This window comes from Acinonyx jubatus, chromosome B2, assembly GCF_027475565.1.
Source record: "Acinonyx jubatus isolate Ajub_Pintada_27869175 chromosome B2, VMU_Ajub_asm_v1.0, whole genome shotgun sequence".
Taxonomy (NCBI): Eukaryota; Metazoa; Chordata; class Mammalia; order Carnivora; family Felidae; genus Acinonyx; species Acinonyx jubatus.
This window is the reverse complement of record NC_069385.1, coordinates 147,642,366-147,670,317: the sequence shown is the minus strand read 5'-3', so window position 1 is coordinate 147,670,317 and position 27,952 is coordinate 147,642,366. Positions and strand designations below refer to the sequence as shown.

The 27,952-nt window shown below is 49.2% G+C and overlaps 1 protein-coding gene and 1 non-coding gene across 4 annotated transcripts; both read right to left on the bottom strand.

Annotated features, from left to right (window-relative positions):
• Positions 1-2,447: 2,447 nt before the first annotated feature.
• ZSCAN9 (zinc finger and SCAN domain containing 9) lies at positions 2,448-12,827 on the bottom strand. 3 transcript variants are annotated; one of them, XR_008298806.1, is made up of 6 exons: positions 12,672-12,827; positions 10,718-11,224; positions 10,392-10,539; positions 7,264-7,362; positions 3,509-5,721; positions 2,448-2,888 (listed from the first exon to the last, which is right to left on the bottom strand). XR_008298806.1 is itself a non-coding variant. In XM_027051871.2 (5 exons), the coding sequence occupies exons 2-5, from the start codon at positions 11,132-11,134 to the stop codon at positions 5,120-5,122; spliced, it is 1,266 nt and encodes a 421-aa protein (XP_026907672.1). In that variant the 5' UTR covers positions 11,135-11,224; positions 12,672-12,827; the 3' UTR covers positions 2,448-5,119. The 3 variants fall into 3 exon arrangements, 1 of the variants encoding a protein (XP_026907672.1); XR_008298807.1 differs by lacking the exon at positions 12,672-12,827 and having other exon boundaries at positions 10,718-12,002; XM_027051871.2 differs by having other exon boundaries at positions 2,448-5,721.
• Positions 12,828-20,502: 7,675 nt separating this feature from the next.
• On the bottom strand, positions 20,503-20,584 carry TRNAS-GCU (transfer RNA serine (anticodon GCU)). Its single transcript has one exon. It is a non-coding gene; the product is annotated as a tRNA-Ser (tRNA).
• Between the last annotated feature and the right edge of the window lie 7,368 nt (positions 20,585-27,952).

The following is a 27,952-nucleotide window of genomic DNA, read 5'->3' as shown; positions in this document are numbered from 1 at the left end:
CAGAGTCTGCTCCCTAAGAGCTTCAGATAACATGATAATCTGAAGGAAATGGTAAAATGTATTTTACCAGGAGGCAGTTCTGAAAAAGAATCATATAAAACATCAGGAAACGAAATATAAAGGCATTGAGATGAAAATCACATATAGTAAACAGCACATTAAATACAGCTCATGGAGAATACGTAAACTATATGACTGATCTGAAGACATATATCACAGAGAGATCAGCAAGACACAATGGGAAGGAGGAACCTGGAAGACAGTGGGAGAACGCCCAATGCATACACGTAACGGGAGAGCCAGGAGGAGGTATTTCCTGAGAGAGAATTTGGATGGAGATGTTGACTGAGAATTGCCCGACTTGATGGAAGCCATAAATCTCAAGTTGGAAGAAGCACTTCAGAGTGCTGAAAGAGAAAAACTGTAAGCCTTCTACGCAGACTGAGTGAATGAGGGCTCTGTCACTGCAAATACATGGAAACCAACATTCAAGGGGGAGAGTGGAAAGAAAACATGTTCACACAAAGCCGAAGGGAACTCACCACCGCTAAACCACCAAAAGACATGCTTCAGTGAGAAGAGAAATGAATCTCCAAGGAAGCCTCAGTGAGTAAAATCAACTTGTTAAAACACACACATGAAAACCTAATTAGTCATTGACTATCAGAAACCCAGTAACAACTAATTATAATGACAAGGTCAATTTGGGGTCAAGTATAACTAGAAAACTAATCCACAGTGGTGTGGGCTGCTGGAGCAGGTCCACAGGAGGTATTCAGGTGTTGCGTAATATCACGGAGAAGGGCACAGATAGAGATCAGTTTCATAATCTCACAAGTCAGGTGGGCATATTAAAATTTTATGCGTAACCAGTAAAAATAAAGACTAAAAATGTGAAATTTTCAAACATGTAAATGGGGGAAAAAAGAAGAAAATACAAACTGAGCAGCATAAAACAGGAACTGAGAAAATTCTTTTAAAAATCATGGAAAACAGAAAAGACAAAATTGGGTGGTAGAAATAAACTGACAATCAGAATAGACAAAATCGGATTACACTGAGGAGTTAAAAGACAAGATTGAACACAGGAAATTTTATAGAGTTACTAAAATCAATTAAAATAAAAACTCTAGTTAGTAGGAAAACATATGTAGTAAAAGTATAAAAATAGGAAAGCAAGAAATTATAAAATCAGGATTCAAGATGATGTTCCTTTAATTGGGAAATTGAGGTACGGGATGAGGGGTACCAAGTGACCAGATAACACAGGTGTTTTTCAAGGTCTTAACTTCTGTTTTGTTTGTGTTTAATGGCATGTTAATGAGTGCTAAGTACTAAAGTAACTACCTAAGTTACCAAACTAATAAAGTAGTTAGTCATTCGTGGACCATGACTCCTATCAAGCATTATAATTAATCTAATTCTGTACACAGGTTATTCGAAGGAAATAATTTTTTTAAAAAGGATGGGAAAAAGTAAAAATAAAAAGGATGGGAAAGAGATACTGGGCTAATATTCTCTGAAAGACTTTGGACCAGGGCACCTGGGTAGCTCAGTTGGTTGAGCATTCAACTTTGGCTCAGGTCATGATGGAGTCCCACATTGGGCTCTCTACTGTCAGTGTGCAGCCTGCTTGGGATTCTCTCTCTTTCCCTCTCTCTCTGCCCCACCCCCACTCATGCACACGCGCACACGCACTCTCTCACTCTCTCAAAGGTAAATATTAAAACATGATTTTGGACCAGCTGCATTAGTATCAGCAATATAAGCTTATTAGAGATAAGCTGTCTCTCTCCCTCCATCCCCCCTACCCCCCCCCAACAAAGGGGTCATGCTGGCTGCATCTTGCTCTGTGCTCATGTGACCCCTTTTGCTCATGTGACCCAGAGCTCATGTGACAGAGCAAGATGCAGCCAGCAGACAAGCCAAAAGGAGGCTCAGAAGGGACGGCACCCTGCAAGCATCCCCATCCTGAACTTCCAGCCTCCCCCCCCACCTCGCCGCATAGTGATGGCAGCCCCAGCCAACTGCGACAGGTACACGCGAGCGGGGGACAAAAGAGGTCGGGATGGGAGCATTCCTAGATGGATTCAGTTGACAGACTGTCGCAGATTTATGTTCCACACGAACTAAATGCTGAACCGCATGTGCGGGAAACGAGGAATTGTACTCCAGACACAAGTCTTTACTTTTTTCTCAGCTCCCTGATGCAAATATTGATCTACTTAAAAAAAAAAAAAAAAAAAAAAGTTTATTTTTGAAAGAGAGAGAACCACAGCGTGAACAGGGGAGGGGCAGAGAGAGGGAGATGCAGAATCTGAAGCAGGCTCCAGGCTCAGAGGTGTCAGCACAGAGCCCAACTCAGGGCTCAAACTCACAGACCACAAACGAGATCATGACCTGAGCCAAAGTCAGATGCTCAACCGATTGAGCCACCCAGGTGCCCCTTATTTTTTTTTTTAATGTTTTTATTTATTTTGAGAGACAGAGCAGGAGAGGGGCAGAGAGAGGAGAGACAGAATCTCAAGCAGGCCCTTCACTGTCAGCACAGAGCCCGTTGTGGGATTCAAACCCATGAACCGTGAGATCATGACCTGAGCCAACATCAGACACTCAACTGACTGAGCCACCCAGGCGCCCCAGTATTGATCTACTTTTAAACCCATGTGACAGCAGTCTGTAATACATCTTTTTTTTTAAATTGAGGTAAAAGAAAAAGTCCCACAAAAACCTTAACTTACAAGGAAGTCTCTCACTGCTGTCCAACCCTCCTTTTCTGTATCATGTTCGCATTTAGTAATCACGTCACCTTCTCCTTATCTGACGTGTACTTTATGGACCCCAGTGTCCTTCCGTACCACTGCCGTCTGCTGCTCCTCAGAACAGTCCTGCAAAGGGGCGGGAACAGGCCCTGAGGGCCTGGGCGCAGTCACAGATGCCAGTGGTTCTGTGCCCTGGCCTTCACCCGGCCAGTGCACCCATCCCCACTGCCATGAGGGCAGCCCTCGATCGGTGAGTGCCGGCACACGAAGTAAGTTTTGTTCAAGAGGCCCTTCCTCCAAATTAGGCTAAAGCTGGACTGAGACCACATCCTGCTCGGCCCTTTCCTTCTCCATGTCCCGTTTCCCCTGCTGTTACTTCTCCGAGTGACCCCCCCCACCCCGGAACCTGAATCCCTGCCCAGGCTCCGCTTCTCAAAAATCCAATCCAGGAGACTTATCCAAGGCCCCACCTTCCAGGATCCACTGAGACTCCATCCCAGGGGCCCTGGCTCCTGGTCCTCAACCTCCCCGCTGCACCACGTGGTTTGCAGACATAACAAGCGATGGGGACAGGCTACTTTCATAGTTGAATTTTTGAGTCTGAACTCACACAAGACCGCAGACTCTATGACAACTGACATAATCAGCAGGAGCGAATCCTCAGACCATGTCTGTATTTCATGCTAACATTTCTACCAAATGATCCCAGGGCCTACCTTCAAGCCTACTATGATGTGGAAACTCACCTTGGGCTTCTCAGAAGTAGAACCTTCCATGACAGAGTGAGGGAAATGGCTCAAGCTGGTGCTTCGTGGAATCTGCATTAGGTAGTTTCTCTCCCTGTGATGGGAAACTGTTCGTAAGAGTTTTGCCTTAAAATCCAACTTCCCAAGAAACAAGAAGAAAGGAGAGGGAGACTCGGACTGAGAAGGGGCTCAGTCAGAAGAGCCACTTAAGGATCTCAGTCTGACCGACCTCTACATTGTAAGTCTTCCTCCAGCTCCCCCAGAGGAAGTGGAGAAGGTGTCCATAGACAGAATGCGCCCCGAGTCATAACCGTGGAAGCTGGTGCTGAGGACACGGGGGTCACTACTGTGCTCCACTTCTGTCTGAAATTCTCCCTTGGAGGTAAAGGATAGAATCCCCAATTCCAGGGCCGGCTGCCCTGGCCAACTGAGGGCACGGCTCTTGTGCCTGGGGGACGTCCGTTCTAGCGGATCGAAGGAGAGAGATGGGGCTGCAGCCTCGGTGGAGAAATCATAAGAGGGAATAAGGGAGCCGCGAGCCTCGGGTCTGTTCCGCCCTGACCAGGGGAGCCTCGTCTCCCCACAAGGACACGTCCCCGGGAAGGCAGCTCCCTGGAAGGAAGACACTCAAGGCCACACAGCTGTCCTCTGAGCCGCTGCCGAACCACTGCACCAGCTGTGGAACCGCAGGAAAACCCCAACATGTTCAGGGGGGGAGTCTTTCTCCGGACCGAGCCAAGCGACAGAAAAGAAGGACTCAGGAGATCTAAGAGGGTTGTTTTAACAGCACGTTACATGGCTCATGATCCAATTCCCTGGCAGGACCCTGGACTCGGGATACAAGTGACCTGTGGTGCTGACGATGGACAGGCACGAAGGGGGTTCCGGGTGACCAGAGACTAGCACAACACCCCAACAGACTGAGGATAAAGTCTGAAGCCAGGGGTTTAACGACATGATGTTGGATGTCAACACTAGGGAACCCAATTAAGAGCATGTGAAAACTACCGTTTTCAGGAGCTCAAATTATTCCACAATAAAGGTCCAGGTTTTCAACCTTGACTCCAAGCCTGGACTTGAGTCTTCCCGTCTGCATCCATACAAGGGACAAGGACAGTGCAGTGTCCCCGCCCCTCGCGGGTAGGTAGACCCTGCACACGGTGGCCCCTGTTCCAAGGGCACAATGAGCTCATCAGGGGAAGCGGTGGGGTGGACAAGGAGTGGGCGCAGAGGAACTGGCCCTGGGAACACTGAAGACCCACGTATCATAAAACATCAGCAGGGCTCTATGTGACCTTATGGAATTAAACAGGGACGCACGTGTTTCAGGCATATTGGCCTGGCAGCGCCATTTATTCCATTACTAAGAAGGTTCAGCAGCTGCCATCTGAGTAAACAAGAAGGGTGAGTACAGGGTGAAGCAGGGTGGGCAGGGGGAGAGCCAGGGCACGGAAGCAGCAGTGCAAACACCCAAAGCTTCCTCTTCGGATTTGCCCAGACCACGGCTCAGCGTCTGCTCCAAAACGCGAGGAGGGGGCGAGAAGACGACGCTTCCTGGCCTTCCCGTCCCCGGGGGCCGGGCCCGTGACCAGGGACAGGCGCGCCCCAGAGTCACCGCGGCCCGGCGGCCGCGTGAGTCTTCTGGTGGCGGATGAGGTTGCACTGGCGGGTGAAGTCCTTTCCGCAGCGGGCGCAGCGGTGCGGCCGCTCCCCCGTGTGGCTGCGCTCGTGCTCCAGGAGGAAGGAGCGCCGGCCGTAGCTCTTCCCGCACTGGGCGCAGCGGTGCGGCCGCTCCGGCCGGTGGCTGCGCTGGTGCTGGATGAGGCCGGCGCTCTGGCTGAAGGCCTTCCCGCACTCCCGGCAGCGGTACCGCCGGTGCGCGTCGTGGATGCCGCGGTGATTGAACAGCCCCGAGCTGCGGCTGAACGCCTTCCCGCACTCGCCGCACGCGTAGGGCCTCTCGCCCGTGTGCACCCTGCGGTGGCGGGTGAGGCCCGAATTCTGGGCAAAGGTCTTGCCGCACTCGTCACATGTGTGCCATCCCCGCCCCGGGGGGCCGCCCCGGCGCCCCTCTGCCCAGCCCTGTCCAGGCCCGGGCCCCCCGCGTGCCTCCTCCCAGGTCTGTGCGGAAAGGACTTCCCCGCGGGACTCCGCTATCTTAGGACAGTCTTTCCTCGGCACCACTTCTCTGTCCTCAGCCATGCTCGTTCCATCTGAAACACAAGAGACCAGGCAAGCGTCACCTGCTCCGACCCCACGGGAGGGTCCCTGTGCGCATGAAACCGCAGACCGCTTCCACCTGGTGTGATCCCAGGTCACAGAGCAGAGAGGAGCTTGGAAACAGAAGGGCCAGTGCGGAAGCCTTCCTCCAAGTGACCGGGAAGGCTGCCCTCCGGCAGAATGTGGCTCAGTCCTTCCTGACAGGGCAGGGGCCTGGAGAGGATTCCTTAGGCTTCTTCATGGGGAGGGCAGCTCAACGTCAGGGTGCCTTCTCCTAGTTTTCCCCTAGAACCCCTCCCCGATTTGGGTGCAGAGCCTCAAAGAGACCATGTACTCATTCATTCCTTTTGGAACAAGTGCTCCCACTCTTCTGGGGGCATCGGACAGTAAGTACTACAACCGTCAGATCCGCGACATCCCAGGTGTGTCCCAGCACGTCCCAGGTATGACCTGGCCTGTCCCAGTGGGCTCCAGCACAAGGCCCTTACTGGCTCCACACTCTGCCTGGAAAGCTCTAGGCTCGGACAACAGCTAGAGTTGGCTCAGTTCCCACCTTCTTGGTTCCTGTACTCAGGGCTGCGGTTGGCCTGCCACACCCATGGCGCCCTCGATGCCCCCGACTCGCTCCAGTCCCGGCCTGGTGTACAGCACTGACCACCGTCTGACACGCTGCATCGCCACCCCGTCTGTGTGCTATGTGTTTCCCCCATCCCACAGTCTAATCTCCATGACAGTGGGATCTTTTTGTTTTATTCCTTGGGTCACGGCTGGCACATGGCAGTTATTCAATAAATATTTGTTGAATGAATAAAAAACAAAGGACTGAAACCGAGCCTGCTGCTGTGGCCTCAAATGACCGGCCCAGGCATGGGCACAGGAGGCACACGGCACCCGATGGAACTGGCCCACACTGGACACTTGTCCAACCAACCCAATCGGACTTGAAGGAATTGAAGGCAGGAATGGAGACACACAGACCCAAACTGTCTAGACAGCAGAGCACAGCCCAGTGGAATCTTCAGGATGTCTCAGGTTCCCTGGGCATGACTGCTGGGGGAAGCCATCGAGACTACGAGACAGCCAACTGACCCATGAGCTGGATCTGGACAATCGAAAGCTCCTCACCCCCTCCCCTGAACTTGAAACGTGAGCTCTAGCTGCCTGCCCCGCTCCCAAAAGCTGCCCCAAGGACAGTGACTACCTGGACAGCACGCATGACTGCAGTCAGGTAAAGCCTCTACATAAACTTGTAAAATGTGTGGGCGGGTGCCGAGATCTACGCATTTTGCCATGCCCAGGACAAGCCTCCTTTGCTTATTAAAACTGCCACCTACCCCCTTTCTCTGGTCTCTTCCTGCCCCCCACATAAGGCACAGCCTCGGGTGACACCTGGGAAGCTCCCAAGGACCTTGTGAACCAACAGATTTCCACCCTGCAACCCAGAAAAGTCTCAGGAAAACACCCACCAACCCCCGTCCTTTTGCCAAAACATCCGGCTTTTTCTCTCCCATCTAACTGTACTGTCGCTCACGCACCAGAACAGGCGCCTTGTAGGGCTCCTCTGTTGTCAGACCACGGTTCTCCTGCTCCTTTTAGCTGGGGGAGGACAACAGGTGTGGAAAACAGGAATGTGTCTGCAGAGAAGAAATGGACCACAAATGGGATCAGTACTGCCCTCCTGCCCAAACTTCATAATTATAGTTGAGATATACAAGGAAACCGGGTAGAATGAAAGCAAAGACATTTCTCACCTTTTTCATAATTAGCACTTACACAGCCCTCCATGACTTACAAGGCACTGTCACATGTGGTATCACCCTAACGCACCTCTTTATTTGGGGTTATTATACCACCTCTTTAACAAACTGCATGACAAAAGGTAGACCTGTAGCTAGACAGACTCTACACATACATAGAAAAAGTCTGGAAAATACACAACAATTTAACAAGTGTGGCTACTCCTGGGGAATAAAATTCGGAGAACTTTCATGTTTTACTATATACAAACTCCTATATTATTTGGATTTTTTACTATCAGCATGAATTCTGAAAGAAAAGCAAACTCAGTACTATACAGTAACCTTAAATGCAGCTTAATTTAAAAAGATTGAAGAGCTGGACGTTGGTTTTTGGTCCTTGTAATCTCAAACACTTACTATGTTGCTTAACAAAACTGGCTTTTCCTACATGTACAACATATACCTGCGCTGACAGTCCTAGAAGAGAACTTTTTGATTTGTAGATGTCCTCTGTGTATTCTCCTATGGCCATGGCAAATGCTTAATGAATGACTGGATGAAGGGATGGATGGAGGAGAGGATGGAAGGATGGGTGGAGGGAGAAAGGGAGGGAGGGAGGGAGGGAGGGAAGGAAGGAAGGAAGGAAGGAAGGAAGGAAGGAAGGAAGGAAGGAAAGAAAGGAAGGATAAAGGGGTGGATGGAAGGAAGGGAGGGAGAAAGGAAAGAAGAGGGGATGGATGGATGGGAGGAAGGAGGGGTGGAAGAAAGGATGGATAGATGAAGGGATGGATGCAGGAATGGATGGATGAATGAGAGGATGGATGGATGGATAGATGGATGGGAGGATGGGAGAGAGGGATGAAGGGTAAGAGAGATGGATGGAGGAATGGATGGATGAGAGGATGGAAGGATGGGTGGAAGGAGAGAGGGAGGGAGGGAGGGAGGGAGGGAGGGAGGGAAGGAAGGAAGGAAGGATGGATAAAGGGGTGGATGGAAGGAAGGGAAGGAGAAAGGAAGGAAGAGGGGATGGATGGATGGGAGGAAGGAGGGGTGGAAGGAAGGATGGATAGACGAAGGGATGGATGGATGGATGAATGAGAGGATGGATGGATGGATAGATGGATGGGAGAGAGGGATGAAGGAATGGTTGGATGAGAGGATGGACTTACTCAGATGTGCTTCCTGAAGTAGAAGAAAGGGAAACATGCCTGGAAAATAAAAGGCCAAGTTCACGGAGAGGAGGAAGAAACAAAGGAATTGACTGGGAAGATGCTCATAAAAGAGGAAAATGAAATCAGAGGAATTTAATCTGATGAGGTCACGGAGCCAGAGGAAGGTCTGCAGAGCACATTTACTAAGGAAAAAAGAATCTTTTAAAATGAAGAGATATGTTCCAAGTGGCAGAAATCCATGATAACTGCATGACTGCTAGGGTAGACGAAATAGAGGCAGGAAGCAGAGAGGCAAGAGAAGTTGTGGCTTTGATGAAGTGAAAATGCAAACAGCAGACGCCACTGCAGACTGACTGTTAGAAAGTTAACAAATAGTCCGGCAGAGGCTACGCTGTCCTGGTGAGAAATCAGGCAGAAGCGGAGCCAGCTGTGACAGGGAGAGCGAGAACAGGACGACAGCTGGCACAGCCCCAAGCGCCCAGGCCTGCACCCGCCACTGAATGACACACCAGGAGATGCCAGACTGATTCCACTGGATTCCCCCGTCCAGTCTGCCACCCACTGTGCGTTCCCCACCCCTTCCTCACCCCTTTATACTGCAAACGTTACCCCAAATGGGCAAGGGGGACCTGGAAGAACAGCTACCACATTCTAAGCAAAATGCCTGCCAAGTGCTTTTCATCAGTTGTCTGTTCTGTGCTCGCAACTACCTTCTATGGTACATACTTGTTAGACTGAATTGTGTTGTCTCCCTCCCCCTAGAGTCACATGTTGAAGCCCTAACTATATTTAAAAATGGGGCCGTTTAGGAAATTAATTAGGGTAATTAAGAGTGGGGTCCTAAATGGGGCGCCTGGGTGGCTCAGTCGGTGAAGCGTCGGACTTCAGCTCAGGTCATGATCTCACGGTTCGTGGGTTCGAGCCCCGCGTCAGGCACCGTGCTGACAGCTCGGGGCCTGGAGCCTGCTTCAGATTCTGTGTCTTCCTCTCTCTCTCTCTGCCCCTCCCCTGCTCACACTCTGTCAATCTCTCTCTCAAAAAGTAGATAAACATTAAAAAAAAAAAATTAAAAAAAAAAAAAAAAGAGTGGGGCCCTAATCTGATAGGACTAATGTCCTTATAAGAGGTAACAGCATCAGAACTTTCTTTCTCTCTTCCAACAGGAACGTATACACAGAAAGGCATGTGTGAGAACAAAGCGAGAAGGTGGCCGTCAACAACCCAGGAAGGCAGGTCTCACCAGAAACCAAGCCTGCTCGTATCTTGATCTTGGAGATCCAGCCTCAAGAACTGTGATCAAATGAATTTGTTTCAGCCACCCAGTGTGTGTCATTCTATTACGACAGCCCAAGCAAACTAAGGCAATGCTATTATCAACCCCATTTTGGAGATGAGGGAACTGAGACCAAATGGTTAAATAAACCTGCCCACGTACAAGCAGCTTCTAAAACGCAAAGCCATGATTTGAATGCATCATACCCATTCTCTAAAGCTGCCCTCCACGGTGATTCCTGGAAGTTTTCCTAAGGTACCACGTGCCAGAATACCAGAGAGATGACAGGATAGTTCACAGGGGAAGCCTGAACGCAGGGAAGGGGACAAAGTGAGGACGCTGGGCCCTCAGCAGCTGTAGTGCTGACCTTACCTGGTAAAGGGACTTCTGAGCCCCTGGTTCCCCAGGTCTGGACTTTTCATTTGTTTTTGCTTGACAAGAGGGGATGTGTTCAACACCAAAAAAGTCCTATCCCTCACCTGTCTCTCCAGTAGGGCGGGACTCTTGGGCAGTGTCACGAGGGAGCTGGGGCTCCTCGGGCTGGGACTGAAGGCTCAGTGAGGTCTGCTCGCCTAGAGGCACCGTCTCTCTAGAGCAGACTTCTCGTCCCTGTCCGTAGGCTACCATCTGGAAACAGAGAGGTGACATTTGACTTCTGAAGAAGTTAACTGTCTAAAGAAACCCTTCCCAGAAAGCAGCAGGAAGCAGAGTCAGGGTCAGAATCAGTCAAGGGGATACAAAACAAGGGATCCAAGGGTCCTTGATGACACACATACACTTCTTCCCTGCAAATCTCCCTTCCTACCTCAAGTTGTGGCTCATCGAGCTCCTTCTCCAGATCCTCCAGCAGAATCACAGCCTCTTCCCCACTCTCTGGACAGTGCTCCTGCACCCAGGCCTGGAGCTCCTTGGGCAGGATGGTCAGGAACTGCTCCAGCACCAGCAGCTCCAGGATCTGCTCCTTCGTGCTCGCATGAGGCCTCAACCACTGGCGGCACAGCTCACGGAGCTGGGTGAGGGCCTCCCTGGGTCCAGGAGTTTCCTGGTAACACAGCTGTCGAAAGCGCGTTCGGAAGACTTCCCTCGCCAGGGGACTGCTACGTTTCAGTCTGGATTCCTGCATCTGGAGGCGACTTTCCGTCTCCACCTTCACGGTCAGTTCTTCCCAAGCCTCAGGACCATGTACATCCATGGGCAAAACCTCCTTTGAGTCTGTATTCATCCTGACTTTGAATAGTTTACAAAGCACCCTCCAGCTGGAGTCGTGTTTTAGAAGCACCTTGAGAGGTTCCCTCTTGAGCAGTAAAAATCACTGTTTATATAGAAGAATGACAACAGCTAGAGATGGGCACTGATACCATAAGCAACTGTCATAGACCCCAAGCCTCTTCACTGAAAGTAAAGTCATTTGGTGACCAAAGGATGGGAATAATGGAAAACATAAGGTCATAATGTGCAAAAATCACAGGCTTTCAAGTTACCCAGAACTGGATTCTATTATGGTTCTAACATTTACCAATTTACTGATTGACTTTCAGCCAATTTCTTATCGTCCTTCAATCTCAGTTTCTCAATGTAAAGAAATAGCAATAAAGATACCTTACAGAGCTCATGGAGAAAACAGGGACGACACAATTCACTCGGAATTGTTAAAAAGTTCAGACTCGTTTTTTCAAAGTCAAATCAGAGAAAGAATAGATGAAAATACTGCTCTTATCTTTGATAAATGAATGAGCTAACTCTCATTGGACTCTTTGCTAGAGTTTCAAAACTTAATCTTGAAAACAACCATTCCATTTCAGGTTGTTGTCCTTTGAGCTAAATTCATTGAAAACTTTATTAAACTGAGAGTAACAGCGCTGCGCTGCAGTCCACAACATGCTTTCGGATGCGAGACCACATTTAAGGCTCACGTCACCCTTTAAGGTTTGGTGACAACCACGATTTGAGGTTGCCTAAGGTCAAACCCTCTGTGAGGACAGTCCTCAGGAGCACAGAGGCCCTGGGGGAAGCGGTCTGCTCCCAGCCAGGCTGCGCCTCTCAGTCACCTGGAAGTGCCGCCCCGCAGCTGAGTTCCAGCTGGACAGCCGCGGCGGGGGGAGAGGGAAGGTGGGGAGGGGAAGGAAGACGGGGGGGGGGGGGGGGGGGGGTGGACAGGACGTCCAGGGAATGGAATCCTGGGTGGATGGAGATCCGGGGAGGGACGGGGATCTGGGGTGGAGGGGGATCCAGATGTGAATCGGGACGGCTGCGGAGCCAGGGTGTATGGAAACCCGGGGTGTATGGGGATCCCCGGACGGAGGGGAATCCGGAGACGGAGGAGGATCTAGGAACAGATGCGGATCTCGGGACGGAGGGGTATGCGGGTACGGATGCGGATCCGGGGTTCGGGCAGGAGGGAGGCAGGGCTCCCAACGCTCCAGGGCGCGAGGATCGCGAGGCTAAGGGAAGCGGAAGGGCAACGGGCACGTTCTGCGCCTGAAAGCCAGTCCGCTCTAAGCCCCTTCACCGGCTTCAGAACCGAAAGGAGAGGGTGTGACATCTTACACCCGTGCGTGCCTCCCCCGCCCTCGAGGCCGGCCGCCCAGGCCGTTCCCGCCGAGTCCAGCCTGCGGCCGTCATCCCAGTGGCGGCCCTCGAGCCTCGCGGCCTTCCCAGGCCCTGCCCGCGCGACGTCCCCTCCCCGGGCGGAGGCCCGCCTTCCGCAACCCGCCACCCTCCCCCAGCCACGCCCGCCCGGGTTCCCGGCGCCGACTCACGGGAGCTGGACGCTGCAGGGAGACGGAGAGCGCCGACGCGACGTCTGCGGGAGCGCGCCGGCCGGAACAATGCGCCGCACCGAGGGGGCTGCCGGCCGCGGGGGGCGCTCGGGGCCGAGGCACTTCCGGGCCGCTCTAGGATCCCGCGTCTCGCCGTCCGCCGCCCGCCGCCAGCCTCCCCGCGGCTCACGTGGTTGGCGCTGCGGCCGCAGGTGCGCCCCGCGCAGGTTTTAAACTGAAGCGCAGGAATCCTAGGTCATTAATTTGACGACACTTATTTTTAAAACTTTTTTTTTTAAAGAATATATTACCTGTAGTTTTTAAAAAACCTCAGCAACGCCAAAATTAACCAAGTAAAAGGTGAAATCCCATACTGTCACTAAGGTCCCCCTACCCTGAGATCGCCGCTGTCATGGTTCGCTGGGGATTTGCGTGTATACTTCCGATCTTTCTCACGCGCAGCTGCATAGACAAGCATTAAGCTATTTTACATTTAGGTTTTTTTTTTTTTATCACTTATTTTAACGTTTTCACTTCAGGTATCTTAGACCTCTTTACTGGTCGTGTAGGTCCGACTCATTTGGTGGCTGAGTACATCAAGCACAGAGACTGCAATTTATTTGTCCAGGCCCCTATACATTGATAGACTTTCCTTCTTCCTTCCTCCCTTCCTTCCTTCCTTCCTACCTTTTTTCCCTCTGCTTTCCTTCTTCCTTCCTCCTTTCCTTCCTTCCTTTTGATTTTTGCTACAAAGGTTTTTTTGGATTTTTAGTGGTAATACAAAATCTGTCCAAAATAAATTGGCTTTATTTGTACAAAAGAGTATAATTATTAGTACTAGTCATCCATCAATTTTATCATGCCAACCAGAATGATAGTATTGCATAAATTAGGTTTTGTTTTTAACAGAACCTCATTATTTAATAAATATTTTTAATGTTTATTTTAGAGAGAGAGACAGCATGTGTGCCAGCCTGGGGGGGGGGGGCAGCGAGAGGGGGACAGAGAAGATGAGGCAGGCTCTGTACTGACAGCAGAGAACCTGAGGTGGGGCTCGAACTCATGAACCTTGAGATCATGACCTGAGCAGAAGTCAGACACTTAGCCACCCAGGCACCCCCAAAACCTCACTGTTTATTCTAATTACAGCAGTAGGAAAGTATCTTGAATGTTAATGTAAATTCTGTGATGCGTTTTAACTCCAAAACTATAGCTCTATATATTTCTTCGGTTGGTTTCCTCAACCTAGCCATCTAAGGTCATTAAATAAACACAAGCTTCATCCTTTATTTTGACTTTTTCTGAATATCCAATAAGTCTGTTATCATTAAGAGCAGCAGCATGAAGCAAATCTGCTCAAAATCCTGATCACTCTCTTCAACACACCTCACTTCCAGAGCCCTCAGTACAAACTTTTCCAACAAACTATATAATGGCCACAAATTCCCAGCTTCCCTTTAACTGGAATACAGTTCAAATACGTTATTCTTGGGGCACGTGGGTGGCTCAGCGGGTTAAGCATCAGACTCTTGATTTCAGCTTAGGTCATGATTTCACAGTTCATGGGATTGAGCCCCTTGACCATGAAGCACCACAGAGCCTGCTTGAGATGCTATCTCCCTCTTCCTCTGTCCCCTTCCTGCTCATGCTCTCTCTCTCTCTCAAAATAAATAAACATTTTTAAAAAAACCCACGATTCAGCTCAAACAAGAAGAAATGCTGACTACAAGAACATTGAGCGTTACCTGAATTTGGAAACAGGTATATTGGGATATTATTGACTCTTCTGTGGGTTATGTCATAAGCTTTAAAAAAAAAAATGAAGGAGGAGGAGGGAGAAGAACAAGAAGAAGATGGAGAAGAGGATTTGGAGAACTGTTAACAAAGAGATTGAGGGAACTAGCTGGTATGAGGATTAAAATGTATCAAGTATAACAATATTGATGTCCCATATGAACCTTCCCTAACCCAAGATAGTTATGTATGTGGGCAAGTAAGTATGTGGGCAAGCTCATCTGCTCTATGGATGTCACCAATCAATTCTGAACCCTGGGTATGATGTAACATTCCATTTGGAACAGCCAGTCACTTGTTGATTACATTGGACTCTCTCTATAATGGAGAGAACAAAACTGCTTCAAAGCGATACATTTTTTTTGGATTTCCATTGGCTTTCCATGCCCACCATCTTGGTATTGACTTGATGAAAGCTCTGCTCACACCAGCCCTAACTTAGTTGGGCATTGAAATGAAGTGTTTTCCCCCCAGTCTACTTTCTAAGTTTATTTATTAATTTCTGAGTGGGGGGGGGGGGCAGAGAGAGAGAGAGAGAGAGAGAGAGAGAGAGAGAGAATCCCAAGCAGGATCCTAGCTGTCAGCATAGAGGCTGATGTGGGGCTCGAACTCATGAACCGGGAGATCATGACCTGAACCCAAACCAAGAATCAGGCACCTAACCCACTGAGCCACCCAGAGGCACCCCACCCCCAGATCTGTACTTTCAGCTAGGTTCTTGTGAATCCTTCTTTCCTGTCCTTTAATGCTACCTTGGGCAGACCCCACAGCTTTCTGGTCAATTTTAAGTATTAAAGATCCTATCCAGAGGTGTCTGGCTGGCTCAGTAGGTAGAGCATGTGACTCTTGATTTGGGGGTTGTGAGTTTGAGCCCCACCTTGGGTGTAGAGATTACTTAAAAATAAAATATTAAACAAAAATAAAGATCCCATTCAATTTATTTTTTTTAATTTTAATGTTTATTTTTGAGAAAGAAAGAGAGAGAGTGCGAGCAGGGGAGGGGCAGAGAGAGGGAGACACAGAATCTGAAGCAGTCTTCAGGCTCTGAGCTGTCAGCACAGAGCCCCACGCAGGGCTTGAACTCACAAACCCGAAGATCATGACCTGAGCCAAAGTCAGACGCTTAATCAACTGAGCCACCCAAGTGCCCCCCATTCAATTTATTTTTAGCTTGAAAATTTATTATCTTTGAATATGTTACATAGCAACAGATTCAAAATACGAGAAGTATAAAAGGGCAAATGTTGAAAAGTCTCCCTCTGGAGGGCACTTGCGATGAGCACTGAGTGTTATAGGTAAGTGATGAATAACTAAATTCTACTCCTGAAACTAATATTATAATATATGTTAACTAACTAGAACTTAAATAAAAATGTGAAACATTAAAAAAAAATCTCCCTGTGATTTTTTTCTTCTGTTGAGTTTGATAATGATATTGTACATCCATAGGAAAATGTTCTTGTATTTTAGAGATGGGTACCGAAGTATTCAAAGGTGTTATGTGTAATGATGTGTATAATTTACTTCGACATACTTCAGCAGAGGAAGAAAAAGCAAATATGGCAAAATGAACAATTATAAATGTAGGTGCGTATATGGTGTTCATTATATATAACACATAAATCCTTGGGAGTAACTGTTTCCGAATTCAGATTTTCTGAAGACTGTGTTTGCCCCAGATGACCGATGGCTTAGGACGAAACACCTTCAGCGGTTTCTCCTTCGCTCAGTAAGGGCAGGCAGGTGTCCAGCCTCAGAGCCAGGGTCACCACGGCCGCCCAGTCCCGTGGGGGCCTGGGCCTCCGGACGCACAGAGCCCAGAAGTAAACGCGGCCCCGTCCGGGAGGTGGGCGCAGCGGTGGGCTCCCGCCGACCAGGCAGAGACACACTGCCCCCTCAACCCCCGGCCAGCGCCCCCACCACACACACACACACACACACACACACACACACACACACACACACCAGGCGTTCTGCCCGTCCCCCCGCGTGCAGCCCTCCACATCACTGTGGACAAAGCCCATCCCATGGGTCCTGTGGCCAGAACCCCAGCCGCAGGGGGAGGGGGTGCCCATCGAGATGCTAGAGGCTCGGCAGGTGAGAACCAGCCTCCAAACGCAGCTGACACCGCCCCGCCGGGTGTACAGCCGCGCCCCCTGCTGGACGGAGGCCGCCCCCCTCCCCGCCCCGTCTCTGCTTGTCTGTCTCTGTCTCAAAATAAATAAAAATCGAAACAAAATAAAAAAAAAAAACTACAACTCTCTAACAATATCTAAAAATGATGCCACCCCAAATCTTCACCAAATTTTTTACCTTCGCAAAGCTGATAGGCAAAAAATGGTATATTATTGTAGTGTCAACTAGCATTTTAATTATGAAAAAAATGAGACATTAATATTCATGTGCATTTCCTTCTGTGAACTTTCTGTTTACACCCTTTCCCTTTTTCCTACTTGTGCTCGTTTTTATCTTGACTCGTATAATCATCATATACTAAGGAAATTAGACCTTTGTGATAATTTGTAATATTTCCATTCTACTTTCTTTATGGGGGCTTTAGTTTACAGCAATTTTTAATTTTTTAGTTAAATTTACTAATTTTATATGTTTTCTGTGATAAGAAAGGCCTTCTTTGTGCGATGACTATAACAGAAAATTCTCATGTAGTTTTTTTTCTAGTACTTTCACAGTTTTACTTTTTTCCTACTTAAATTTTGAACCACCTGGAAATGATCCAGTTGTAAGACGTGAGGTGCGGACTACACTCTACTTTTTTTTTTCTTCAGATTTTTACACAGATGTCCCAGTACCATTTCTTGAATGATTTATCTTTTCTCTAGTAACCTGAAATGACATTTTTATCAAATGCTTAAATATTAATATTGCCTACTTCTGGATTTTCTATCCTGTTTATACTACAGTACTTTGTTCCTTGTAGCTTGCAATATGTTTTAAAATCCCAGAGGCTTGCGTTTTCCTTGTTACTCTTTTCTGAATTTTCCTGGCTATTAATGCTTGTTTACTTTCACATAAACTTGAGAAGCAATTACCTAGTTTGAAAACAAAATTCTATGTTAATTTTTATTGGCATTATATTAAATACCTAGACTCACGTGTAGAGAAATTGACTTTCCTCTTTCTCCATATCTTTGGTCAGTCAACAATATATGAAGCTTTTTCTTTTAATGTTTATTTATTTTGAGAGAGACAGAGCAGGAGACGGACAGAAAGAGAGAGAGAAACAGAGAGAATTCCATTGTGGGGCTCGAGCCCAAGAGCTGAGATCATGACCTGAGGTGAGATCAGAGTCTGACGTTCAACCGACTGAGCCACCCAGGCCCCTTGAAATCTACTTTTTAAGTGGCGATAATCAATAACCCTCCAGTTTGCCCTGCCGAAGGCAATTCCCTCTCCCACCGGACGTGTGTGACAGCGACTTCAAGCCGGACCCCAGGCCACCTGGTCCTCCGCCTGTCTCCGCCTCCACCTGCGCTCCAGCCTCTGCTTGGCCCAAACCCCCTCCGGCGCGTGTCCTGAGCGGACGTCCTGAGTAGGCGCCACCGGCGGGAGCAGCGCCGCAAGGGTCACAAACCAGGACCCGGGTGCACGCTGCGGCCTTGGCGTCCGGTCTCCGCATGCGCGGCGCTGACTCAGCCTCAGGGAGCGACAACGTCGTCTCGGAGCCCTGAGCTGCGTCCTCGAGTGGGGGGGTGGGGGGTGGTCCCTGGCCGGGGACTCCCGGACCCCCAACCCCGGCCTGCCAGCGCTCCATCAGGGTTGCCAGACGAAAGTGCACTAAGTGGGCCACTCATCGGAAACAGGCCCACCTGCGGCAGGGGTGGAAAGGGGCTTCTTGCCTCCCGCCACGCCCGGCCCCGCTGCCCTCTGATGACAGTGCTCTGTCCCCAGAGAATCCTACCGGAAACAGGCACCGACCAGCTCCCGCCACTCCCTCCGTCCTCCAGGCTCCTCGGAGCCCTGCTCCAGGGACTCAGATCCCAACAAAGGCCATTCCTCCCCCACCCCCACCCCCCTTGTTGGAACGCATTGCTCGTTCCTCTGGGGTCTCCCGTCGCTGCATTGATTCGATAAACGGATTTTGTCGTTTTACAGGTTTGTCCCTGATGGTTTGGGCGGATGTCTTTCGCGCCACATTAGCTCGCCCTGTGGGTCCTAGGACATGGCACAGTAGGGGTTGGAGACACTAAACCAGGCAAAGCCGCGAAGGTTCAGGATAAACCTTCATCATGCTGATGTTGGAAGGATGGGAGAGACGTGGGTCCTGGGGGGAAAAGATGGGCACCAAGAAACCAGGTCTCAGCCGCGTTTTGAAACAAAACAGAAGTAGCTGTGGCACAAATTAGGTTTGCCCGCAGGTCTTGAGAACGCGCGTTACTGGGCCCCAGCCCCGGGGTTTGTATTTCTAGCAGCTTTCCCGGGGATGACGATGCTATTGCTTGGGGGGAGACGCACTGGAAACCACAACAATGCCAGGTGAGTGCTTTGAATCCGGTGATCCGATCCAGACCTCTGACCTAGACCTCTAAAAACTTCATTCTAATAAAACAATCAAAGGAGTTCTACCCTCAAACCACACAAAGGTTCAACCTCATCAATCCCTAAATTCCATTAAATCTTAAATATTTAGTCCACTTGATAAACGGCCCGTGGGTACCTGCAAATTCTGTGATAAACCAAGGCCACCAAGCATATGAGAGCTCCAGATCCCTAAACATTTCCTTCTCACTGTGTGTGGTTGTGTCTCCATTTAGATGATGTGATAATGCTTGTTGAAATAACAACCCTCCCCCCCGCCCCCCTTATAGGGCTGCACAAGCCTGAGTGGTCTGGTCTGCTTTCCACTTTGCCGGTGGTGAGTGTAGATCAGTACAACCCCCGTGGAGGAAAAATAGCAGTATCTCACAAATGCACACACCGTGCAGCCCAGCACAGCCTTGCTAGACATTTACACACGGATGCAGATACACACACGTGCAAAATGGTGTATCTATTCAGATACAGATACAGGACTGCTTTTTACAGGCATCATCATACTGTCTTGCGCCACGTTCTTTTTCATTCAATGATATATCTTGACAACTTAATATTACACATGCATACTTTGCTTCTGGAAGGATACACGAGGGCTAATAGCATCCTACTGGTGGGGACGGTAAATGGTGACAAAACTCGCTGTATAGCTTTTTATACTTTTTGTATCATGTGGCTGTAGAACTTCTCAAAAATGGAAATAATAGGGGGGCCCAGCTGGCTCAGTGGGTAGAGCATACAGCCCTGAGGTTGTGAGTTCAAGCCCCACCTTGTGCATAGAGTTTCCTTAAGTTAATTAATTAAAAATATAAAAATAAAGAAAAAGCATGTGTCGGGAAAAATGGAAATAATTAAATGAATAAATATGTTATCCCTTCCCCCAAGTTCTGCCAATATGGAAGTCACAGTGGAAACTACACAAGACTAACATTTTCCTTTGCTCCCCTCAGGAGGAAATCTTTAGCCCTAACTGGGAATGTGACTTTTAGCTTGGTCATACCTCTAAGAATTCATATCCCTCCTTGTCAAAGACAGGAATCCTTAGGAAGTAACGGTTGCTTTTAAAGTTAGTATAAACAACAGATGAAAACTGCAGTAGAGATAACATTAGTTTGAAAGTGCCTTAAATAAGCCGCGAGGTCCAGTGCTACAGTGTTACTCGGCAGACAATCGTATCAGTTCCTCTTTGTTAGGCAACATGTTTCTCTGGTGCTCAATTATTCAGTCGTTTCCTTAGTGGGGAATCCTTTCTAAGCAGAACTTGTCAGGGAATGCAAATTCGGTGGGGGGCTGAAACGTGAATCCACTAACTCAATTGACAAAGTGGGTTCCAGCAGGAGCAGAGCTACTGAAAAGGCAGGGAAGGAGGGGTGGGGCGGGATTAGAGGGAACTACTCCACTGGGTGGAGAGTAAGGAATTAACTCAGCAAAAGAGAACACTTACGCATCGCTTGGGAAGGGCGACACTACCGGAAGGAAAGCCAGCCGACGAGGATGGGATTCGAACCCACGCGTGCAGAGCACAATGGATTAGCAGTCCATCGCCTTAACCACTCGGCCACCTCGTCGCACGGGAGCCCAGGCTGTTCTATTTCTTCCTCCCCGCTGCACTCCAGGATTTCCCCCAATGCGTCCGGTCGCCCTTCCCTGGCTTGCTCGCCACACCCGGTCCGAGTCAAGTGTCTGAAAGGACACAGACCCCACGGCCCCGGCGCGGGGGGGCAAACACCCGCCAGCAGGTGGAACCAGGCCTGGGCGCTGACCTACAAGGGCGAGAATGGGCTTCGGAAAGAAGCGGGCAGGCGAGAGCGTGCGGGGAGGTCCCTGCGGGAGGCGCGTGCGGGGAGGCCCATCCGGCTCGGCACCAGGTGCGCTCACCTGTCGCGGTCCGTCCTGCAGGGCGGGGTGCAGGTGTGGCTCCGTCCCGAGCATCTCTGACTGCGGCCCCCACTTCTCATCTGCAACCCCCCCCCTCCTCCCGCACTCTTGAGGGTCTGGTGCTTACTTAGTGCAGAGCTTTGGGGGAAGATGCGCTTTTTCCGCCAAAATGTTGGCGCTTCTTTCCCCCCTGTGCAATCTCTTAGCTCTGTTCTCAGCTGTGTTGCGGGGAGTGGTTTTCTCTCCCCCGCGGTCTCCGAATTTCAGAATCCCTCCGGTCAGCACGAAACTACCCCCTGGGCTACCGCATCCACGCCGCTAAATGGGACCGTCGTTCCCGTTCCTCTGCGGGGACACTCGCTCTTCAGAGAGTCAAGGGCAACCCCATTCCCACCAGCAACTTCAGAACGATTCCCAGGGGAGGGGGGAGCGGCATGGACACCACCCTCCCTCAGCTGGAGGGCCGGGAATCGTGTGTGCGTTCTGATCATCCCCGTCCAGCAGTGCCGGAGTAAGCAAACAGTAACTGTAGTTAAATGCAGGATGAAATGCTCTACATTTAATTCAAACTCTGAGCACCAGAGTCAAGATACCTAGAAAGGATATTTTCAATTAATTAAACCTCTTGGGTTGATAATCCTAGTTTTTTTTTTTTAATCATAAGGTTTTGATGAATATGAGTTAATATCAATAAAATGCTTAGAAAATTATCTTGCAAACAGTAATTGTTGTGTAAGTCTTTGACACTGTAAGTTGTTTTCGGACTAATAAATAAACTAATAATTAATTACATGAAATTGTATTCAACAAGAAAAAGAAAACCCGGTAGGAAAAAAAAAATTTAAAAACCCCACCATGGGGGCGCCTGGGTGGCACAGTCGGTTAAGCGTCCGACTTCAGCCAGGTCAGGATCTCGCGGTCGGTGAGTTCCAGCCCCGCGTCGGGCTCTGGGCTGATGGCTCAGAGCCTGGAGCCTGTTTCCGATTCTGTGTCTCCCTCTCTCTCTCTGCCCCTCGCCCACTCATGCTCTGTCTCTCTCTGTCCCCAAAATAAATAAACGTTGAAAAAAAATTTAAAAAAAATAAATAAAAACCCCACCAGGTATGGTCAATGCACAGAAGACAATCAGACGGTTAATGAACATAACTGAAGTGCACCAGCTAACTTGTACATGGGGATAGGAAACTTAAAACCTCATTCTCCCTCCCCTACTCCCACTTCAGATTTCTGAAATACTGCCCATGCAGGTGTTAACGGGCCCAGCCACCCTGAAGGACAATTGCATCCTATTAAAATTTACAAAGTTCATACCCTTCCTTAACCCAACAGTCAGCCCACTAGTAGAGAATTCTGCTAGAGAAATACCAACACTAGTGTGAAAAAATACACACACACACACACACACACATTACATACATTTTAGTGGAGGGCTACTTCTGATAGTTAAATATTAGAGACTGCCCAATGCCTAACAAATGGAATAATTTTATGATCAAGCATAACATTGGAGGAGTCTGTGGTCATTAATAAGAACAACACAGAGCTACATGTAGTAACTGACAAATATTTTCCCAATTACTTTTTCTTAAGGCAAATTGTAGAACCGTATGTATAGCATTTTTGTATTGTTTTGGTACTGTGTTTCATTTTAGGTGATAAAATGAGTTTAGATATTTATTATTATTTTTAAAAGGGGGTTTTATTTAATTTTTAAAAATTTACTTATTTTGACAGAGAGGACTCACAAGCACATGCATGAGCGGGGAAGGGGCAAAGAGAGAGAGAGAATCCCAGGCAGGCTCCACTGTGCCAGCACAGAGCCCCATGTGGGGCTTGAACTCATGAACTGAACCTTGAGATCATAACCTGAGCTGAAGCAAAGAGTTGGATGCTTAACCTACTGAGCCACCCAGGTGTCCCCAGATATTTATTATTTTTTAAAGTAATCTCTACACCCAACGTGGGGCTCTACCTTACAACCTGGAAATCAAGAGTCACACGGTCTACTGACTGGGCCAGCCAAGCATCCCTGGTTTAGATATTTAATATCAGTGAGGGCCATTCAGCTACAGCATCAATTTTATCAAGGTCCCAAACTTCGACTTTCCACGTTACCCTCACAGAAGTATTTACACCTACACCTACGTATCTATTAAGCATCACACAACAATTGTGCATTTCTTTTTAATGAGTTAGCTGAAGAGTTTTTAACATATCCCAATATTTTCAAAATTTATTTGGCATTTATTTTTTATATACTGGGCACGAACCTTTTGCCATTTCTGAAAAGTCTCTGATATGAAAATTAAAAAAAAAAAAGTCCTGAAGGATGTATGTCAATTGTTAACAGCTGAGTTTTTCAACGTTCTTTATTAAAGGTTTTTCAAGATTTCACTTTTTCTTTAACCATATGTTACTTAACAATTTCATTATTTTAAAGAAGGATCCACACCCAACCTGGGGCTTGAACTCACAACCCTGAGATCAAGAGCCGGATGCTCTACTCGCTGGGCCACCGAGGCACTCCAGTGGTTTCATTTTAAAAGGTAAAGATAAATTTAAACGAAGTATTTAAAGGCTGAAGCATGGTGAAGAGCGCCAAATGCTGCTCGGAAATGAAGATACAAAGAAATGGCCACTAGGTTTACCAACGATCTTTATATATGATAGGAAGGAGTTTAATCTTAACATCTTACAGATCAAGCTGGTGGACGCCACTTGTAAGAGGTCGGGTCCTATAGACGTCTTCAGGACAGTGGGAAACAGCCTTCTCACTATATTTGGTAGCACAGTGAATTGTGCTCCTGCCTGGGCTGTCTTCCCACCAGATTCCTAAACCCATTTCTTGTTTCTCACCCAACCACAGAGGATGGGGCTCCACTTCCCCATCTCTTCTCAGTTGCAGTTTTCATTTCCTCAGGGGGAGCATTTGATCTTCGGGAAGGTATTTGATCACTACCTGCTCTCAAACAGGGTCCGAGTGGGATTTCCACCAGGCACCCTGCGTTAACCCTGTGTCTCCACCCTTTTCCCCCATAACCATCCTTCAGATGGTCTCAGCTCCTCTGTGCCTGTTATTCTGGTTTTTCTCTCCTTCCCTACGTGTGTAGATAACAATCACTGAGCAGTGTGGGGACTCACGGTTCAAGCTTGGGACGTGTGTTTGATGGTGATCCTGTTTAATTAATATTGTGTAGTTGCAGGAGGAGGAGAGACTGCTACAAATCCACCGAAAGAACTCGGACTCCGAGCGTGATGAAATCACAGCACCTGACGTCTACGCCTCTGTTCTCTCAACAACTATTTAACAAATGTCCTTTCTCTTCCCGTGCACAGCATACACTGTCAGGGGGAAGAGAGACGTTTAAACAAAGAACACACGTAAGTACATGACCACAAATTTTGTTAGGCGACAGGAAAAATGTACAGAGTGGCATGAGAACAATCACACGGGGGAGTTCACGTTCACTGGGAGAGTAGGGAATGTGGCTCTGAACAGATACCCTTTAGGTGCGTAGGTGACATTTAGTATAAAATTAGGGCAGTGTCGGGACAGGCAGGGGCACGTGAAGTGAGGGGTATTCCGGGCAGAGTGAGAGGTGTGTGTAGGGGAGGGGGGTCGTGGTCAGGAAGCTTGGGAGAAGGCCAGTGTGAGCCAGACCCAGTAAGCAGTGGAGACAGTGGGGAAAGCAAGCCCACTGGGGACAGTGTGGCCAATTCACACAGGCATTGACTATGTTCAGGATTTGAAATTTTACCCCAACTACAATGGGAAAGTATTGAAGCCTCACAAGCAGAGGATGAATACAGTCTGTTTAATATTTCTGAAAGACCACATCCAAGATATATTTATATATCCAAGATACACCTGCAGCTGACTCAGATGCACACTGGCAGGGCCTGCAGGGCGACCACTCCGGGTTTGATGCTGAGAGCTTTCCCCTTTGAGCTCCCCTTTGAGTTCCTCCTCCCTGGGGCGCCCTCAGCCCCAGGCAAACCCTGGGCAAAGGGCAAAGAGTTTGCTGACGAATTTAGCTTTTTAGAAGACTGTAAAAATTATCAGATTTATATCCAAAATGAGTGGTTGACTCCCTAGTCAAGATTTTAATTACCAAGGGTAAAGATTCTGGAACGTGTGTGTGCGTGTGTGTGTGTGTGTGTGTGTGTGTGATGTATCTAATTCACCAGGAGATTGTTTGATTCTTGGTTTGTTTTCCAGCTTTAATGACTCTGTTCTTTCTTTTTTTTTAATGTCTATTTATTTTTGAGAGACAGAGACATGGCACGAGTGGGGGAGGGGCAGAGAGAGAGGGAGACACAGAATCTGAAGCGGGGTCCAGGCTCCAAGCTGTGAGCACAAAGCCCGAAGTGGGGGAAGTGGGGCTCGAACTCACGGACAGGGAGATCATGACCCAAACCGAAGTCAGACACTCAACCGACTGAGCCACCCAGGCACCCCTGATTCTGTTCTTTCTTTTGACAATTTATTTAAATACTGCACAATTGTATGTGTTTAATTTATTCAAAAGAATAGGGAAAATGTTTAAGAAAACTTCCAATCTCACAAAAGCTTTGATAACCAATTTGTTTGAATCCATATTAACTGGAATAAAGACACTCTTGTATTTGTAGATGTCTTCTTAGCTAGGGTGGCAGGTTGGTCTTGAAACCTGAAGATCCAAGTACAAGCTTCTGAGAAGAAAGTGTGTTTTGACAGAAAAAGGACCCAGGCTAAATGTAAAGAGTAAATGAAGTCCAGGGAGAGGAGACTTTAAGGAGGCAATTGCAAGGTATTCAATGACAGCAGGGAAATGGAGGGAGATATCACACATCACTATGAGCATGAACATCTAGGTGACTCTGTTCCTGAAGAATATTGCAGATTATGTTCAAATTAATAAAATCAGTATTTAACATTGATCCCTTACATTTGTTTCAAAAACTTTTTAACATTTATTCATTTTTTAGAGAAAGAGTGTGAGTGAGGGAGGGGCAGAGAGAGAGGGACACACACAGAATCTGAAGCAGGCTTCAGGCTCTGAGCTGTCAGCCCAGAATCCCACTCTGGGCTCAAACTCACGAACTGTGAGATGAAGACCTGAGCTGAAGTCAGAGGCTTAGCTGACTGAGCCACCCAGGTGCCCTTAACTTTGATCCTTTAAAAGGAAATGGTCCTGCCGATGATGTAAGCAAACCTCTATCTACCAACTTTGGGCAATGGAATTGTGCACCTGATTCTAGGGGAGCCTGAGTGGCTCAGTTGGTTGAACTCACGACTTCGCTCAGATTATGATCTCACATTGTGGGTTTCAGCCCCAAGTGGGGCTCTGTGCTGACAGCGTGGAGCCTGCTTTGGATTCTCCATCTCCTTCTCTGTCTCAAAAATAAGTAAACATTGAAAAAGTAAATAGGGGCATGTGGGTGGCTCAGTCCGTTGAGCATCTGACTCTTGGCTTTGGCTCAGGTCATGATCTCAGGGTTTGAGCCAGTGTGGGGCTCGGGGCTGACAGCTCAGAACCTGGAACCTGCTTCGGATTCTGTGTCTCCCCCTCTCTCTGCTCCTTCCCCACTCACGCTTTTTCTCTCTCACAACTTTATAAATGAATAAATAAATAAATAAATAATTTAAAAAGGCCATTCTAAGAAAATAATCACACTGATCAAAATAAAAAAGAATAAAACAAAGACATCTGAAGAAGCCACTTTCCCCCCTACTAGACATGCTCACTAAATACGCAGTGCTGATATTTAAAAGTCCCACCTCTCTTCTCTTACACATTGGAATCTTTATGGATAAAATAAATAATGATACCTGGATTTTCCTTACAGTACAGGAGGAAAATGGTATAGACAGAGGGGGTTGGGAGGGAGAGGGCGGGAGAGGCATTTGGAGGCTTTATAGGTTTCCTGGTTTTGTTTTGTGTGTAAAAATTTCTATAATAAACGTAGGGGTGCGGCTGACCCGGTCATGAGAGCAAGCGACTCTTGATTTAGGGGTTCTGAGTTCGAGCCCCACGTTGGGGGTACAGTTTACTAATTAAAAAAAAAAAGGAAAAAAACTTTAACATTTTCCGTAATAAAATATTTTGACCACAAGGCAAAATACGCCAGATGCGGTCCCCGCACACGAGGCACTAGACTCCGGAGGGGACACCGGATGAGCGGGGACACACGGACGAGCTGGGGTGGGGAAGCTTCGTCTCCCCGTTGGCGTTAATTCCCGCGCACGACCGAGCCCAGCACGTGGGACGCGGGCGCGCCGGCGCAGGTGCACGGAAGTGCTCGCCCCCCGCGGGCCGCGCCTCTGCCCCGCGACCACCAGGTGCCGCCTCAGAGCCCCAGCTCCGCGCCTTCCCGGGAAAGCGCAGAGGCCGCGGGAGCGCGAACTGCGGGCGGTGCCGCCAAACCCGCTCCCCCGGGCAGGCGGGGGGGGGGGGGGGGGTCTCCCCGCAGGCTGCCGAAGCCCCGCACCGCCGCGTGGTGACGACCCCCCAGCATCCCTCCCTAACCCCAGGCCGCAGGGCCGCCCGCCAGGTGTGCGCCCTTCCCCGGGTCCCTCCGCTCGGCCAGGGGTGCGCCCCCCCCACCTCCCCCCGCTCCCCGGGTTCCTCCCCCACCAGGTGTGCGCCCTCCCCCGGGTCCCTCCGCGCGGCCAGGGGTGCGCCCCCCCCACCTCCCCCCGCTCCCCGGGTTCCTCCCCCACCAGGTGTGCGCCCTCCCCCGGGTCCCTCCGCGCAGCCAGAGGTGCGCCCTCCCCCCGCCCCCCGGGTTCCTCCCCCAACCTCCCAGGTTCCTCCCCCGACCAAGTGTGCGCCCTTCCCCGGGTCCCTCAGCGCGGCCAGGGGTGCGCCCTCCCCACCTCCCCCCGCCCCCCGGGTTCCTCCCCCACCAGGTGTGAGCCCTCCCCCGGGTCCGTCCCCGCCGCTTCCCAGACTGACAGCCGCCTGCGAGTTTGAGAGGCTGGTGGGGGGCGGGGCTCGCGGCCGCAAAATCGCTCCGAGAGCAGAAGCGCCTCTCGTCCAAGCGGAAAGCCACGGATGGGGGTCGCTAGCGCACAG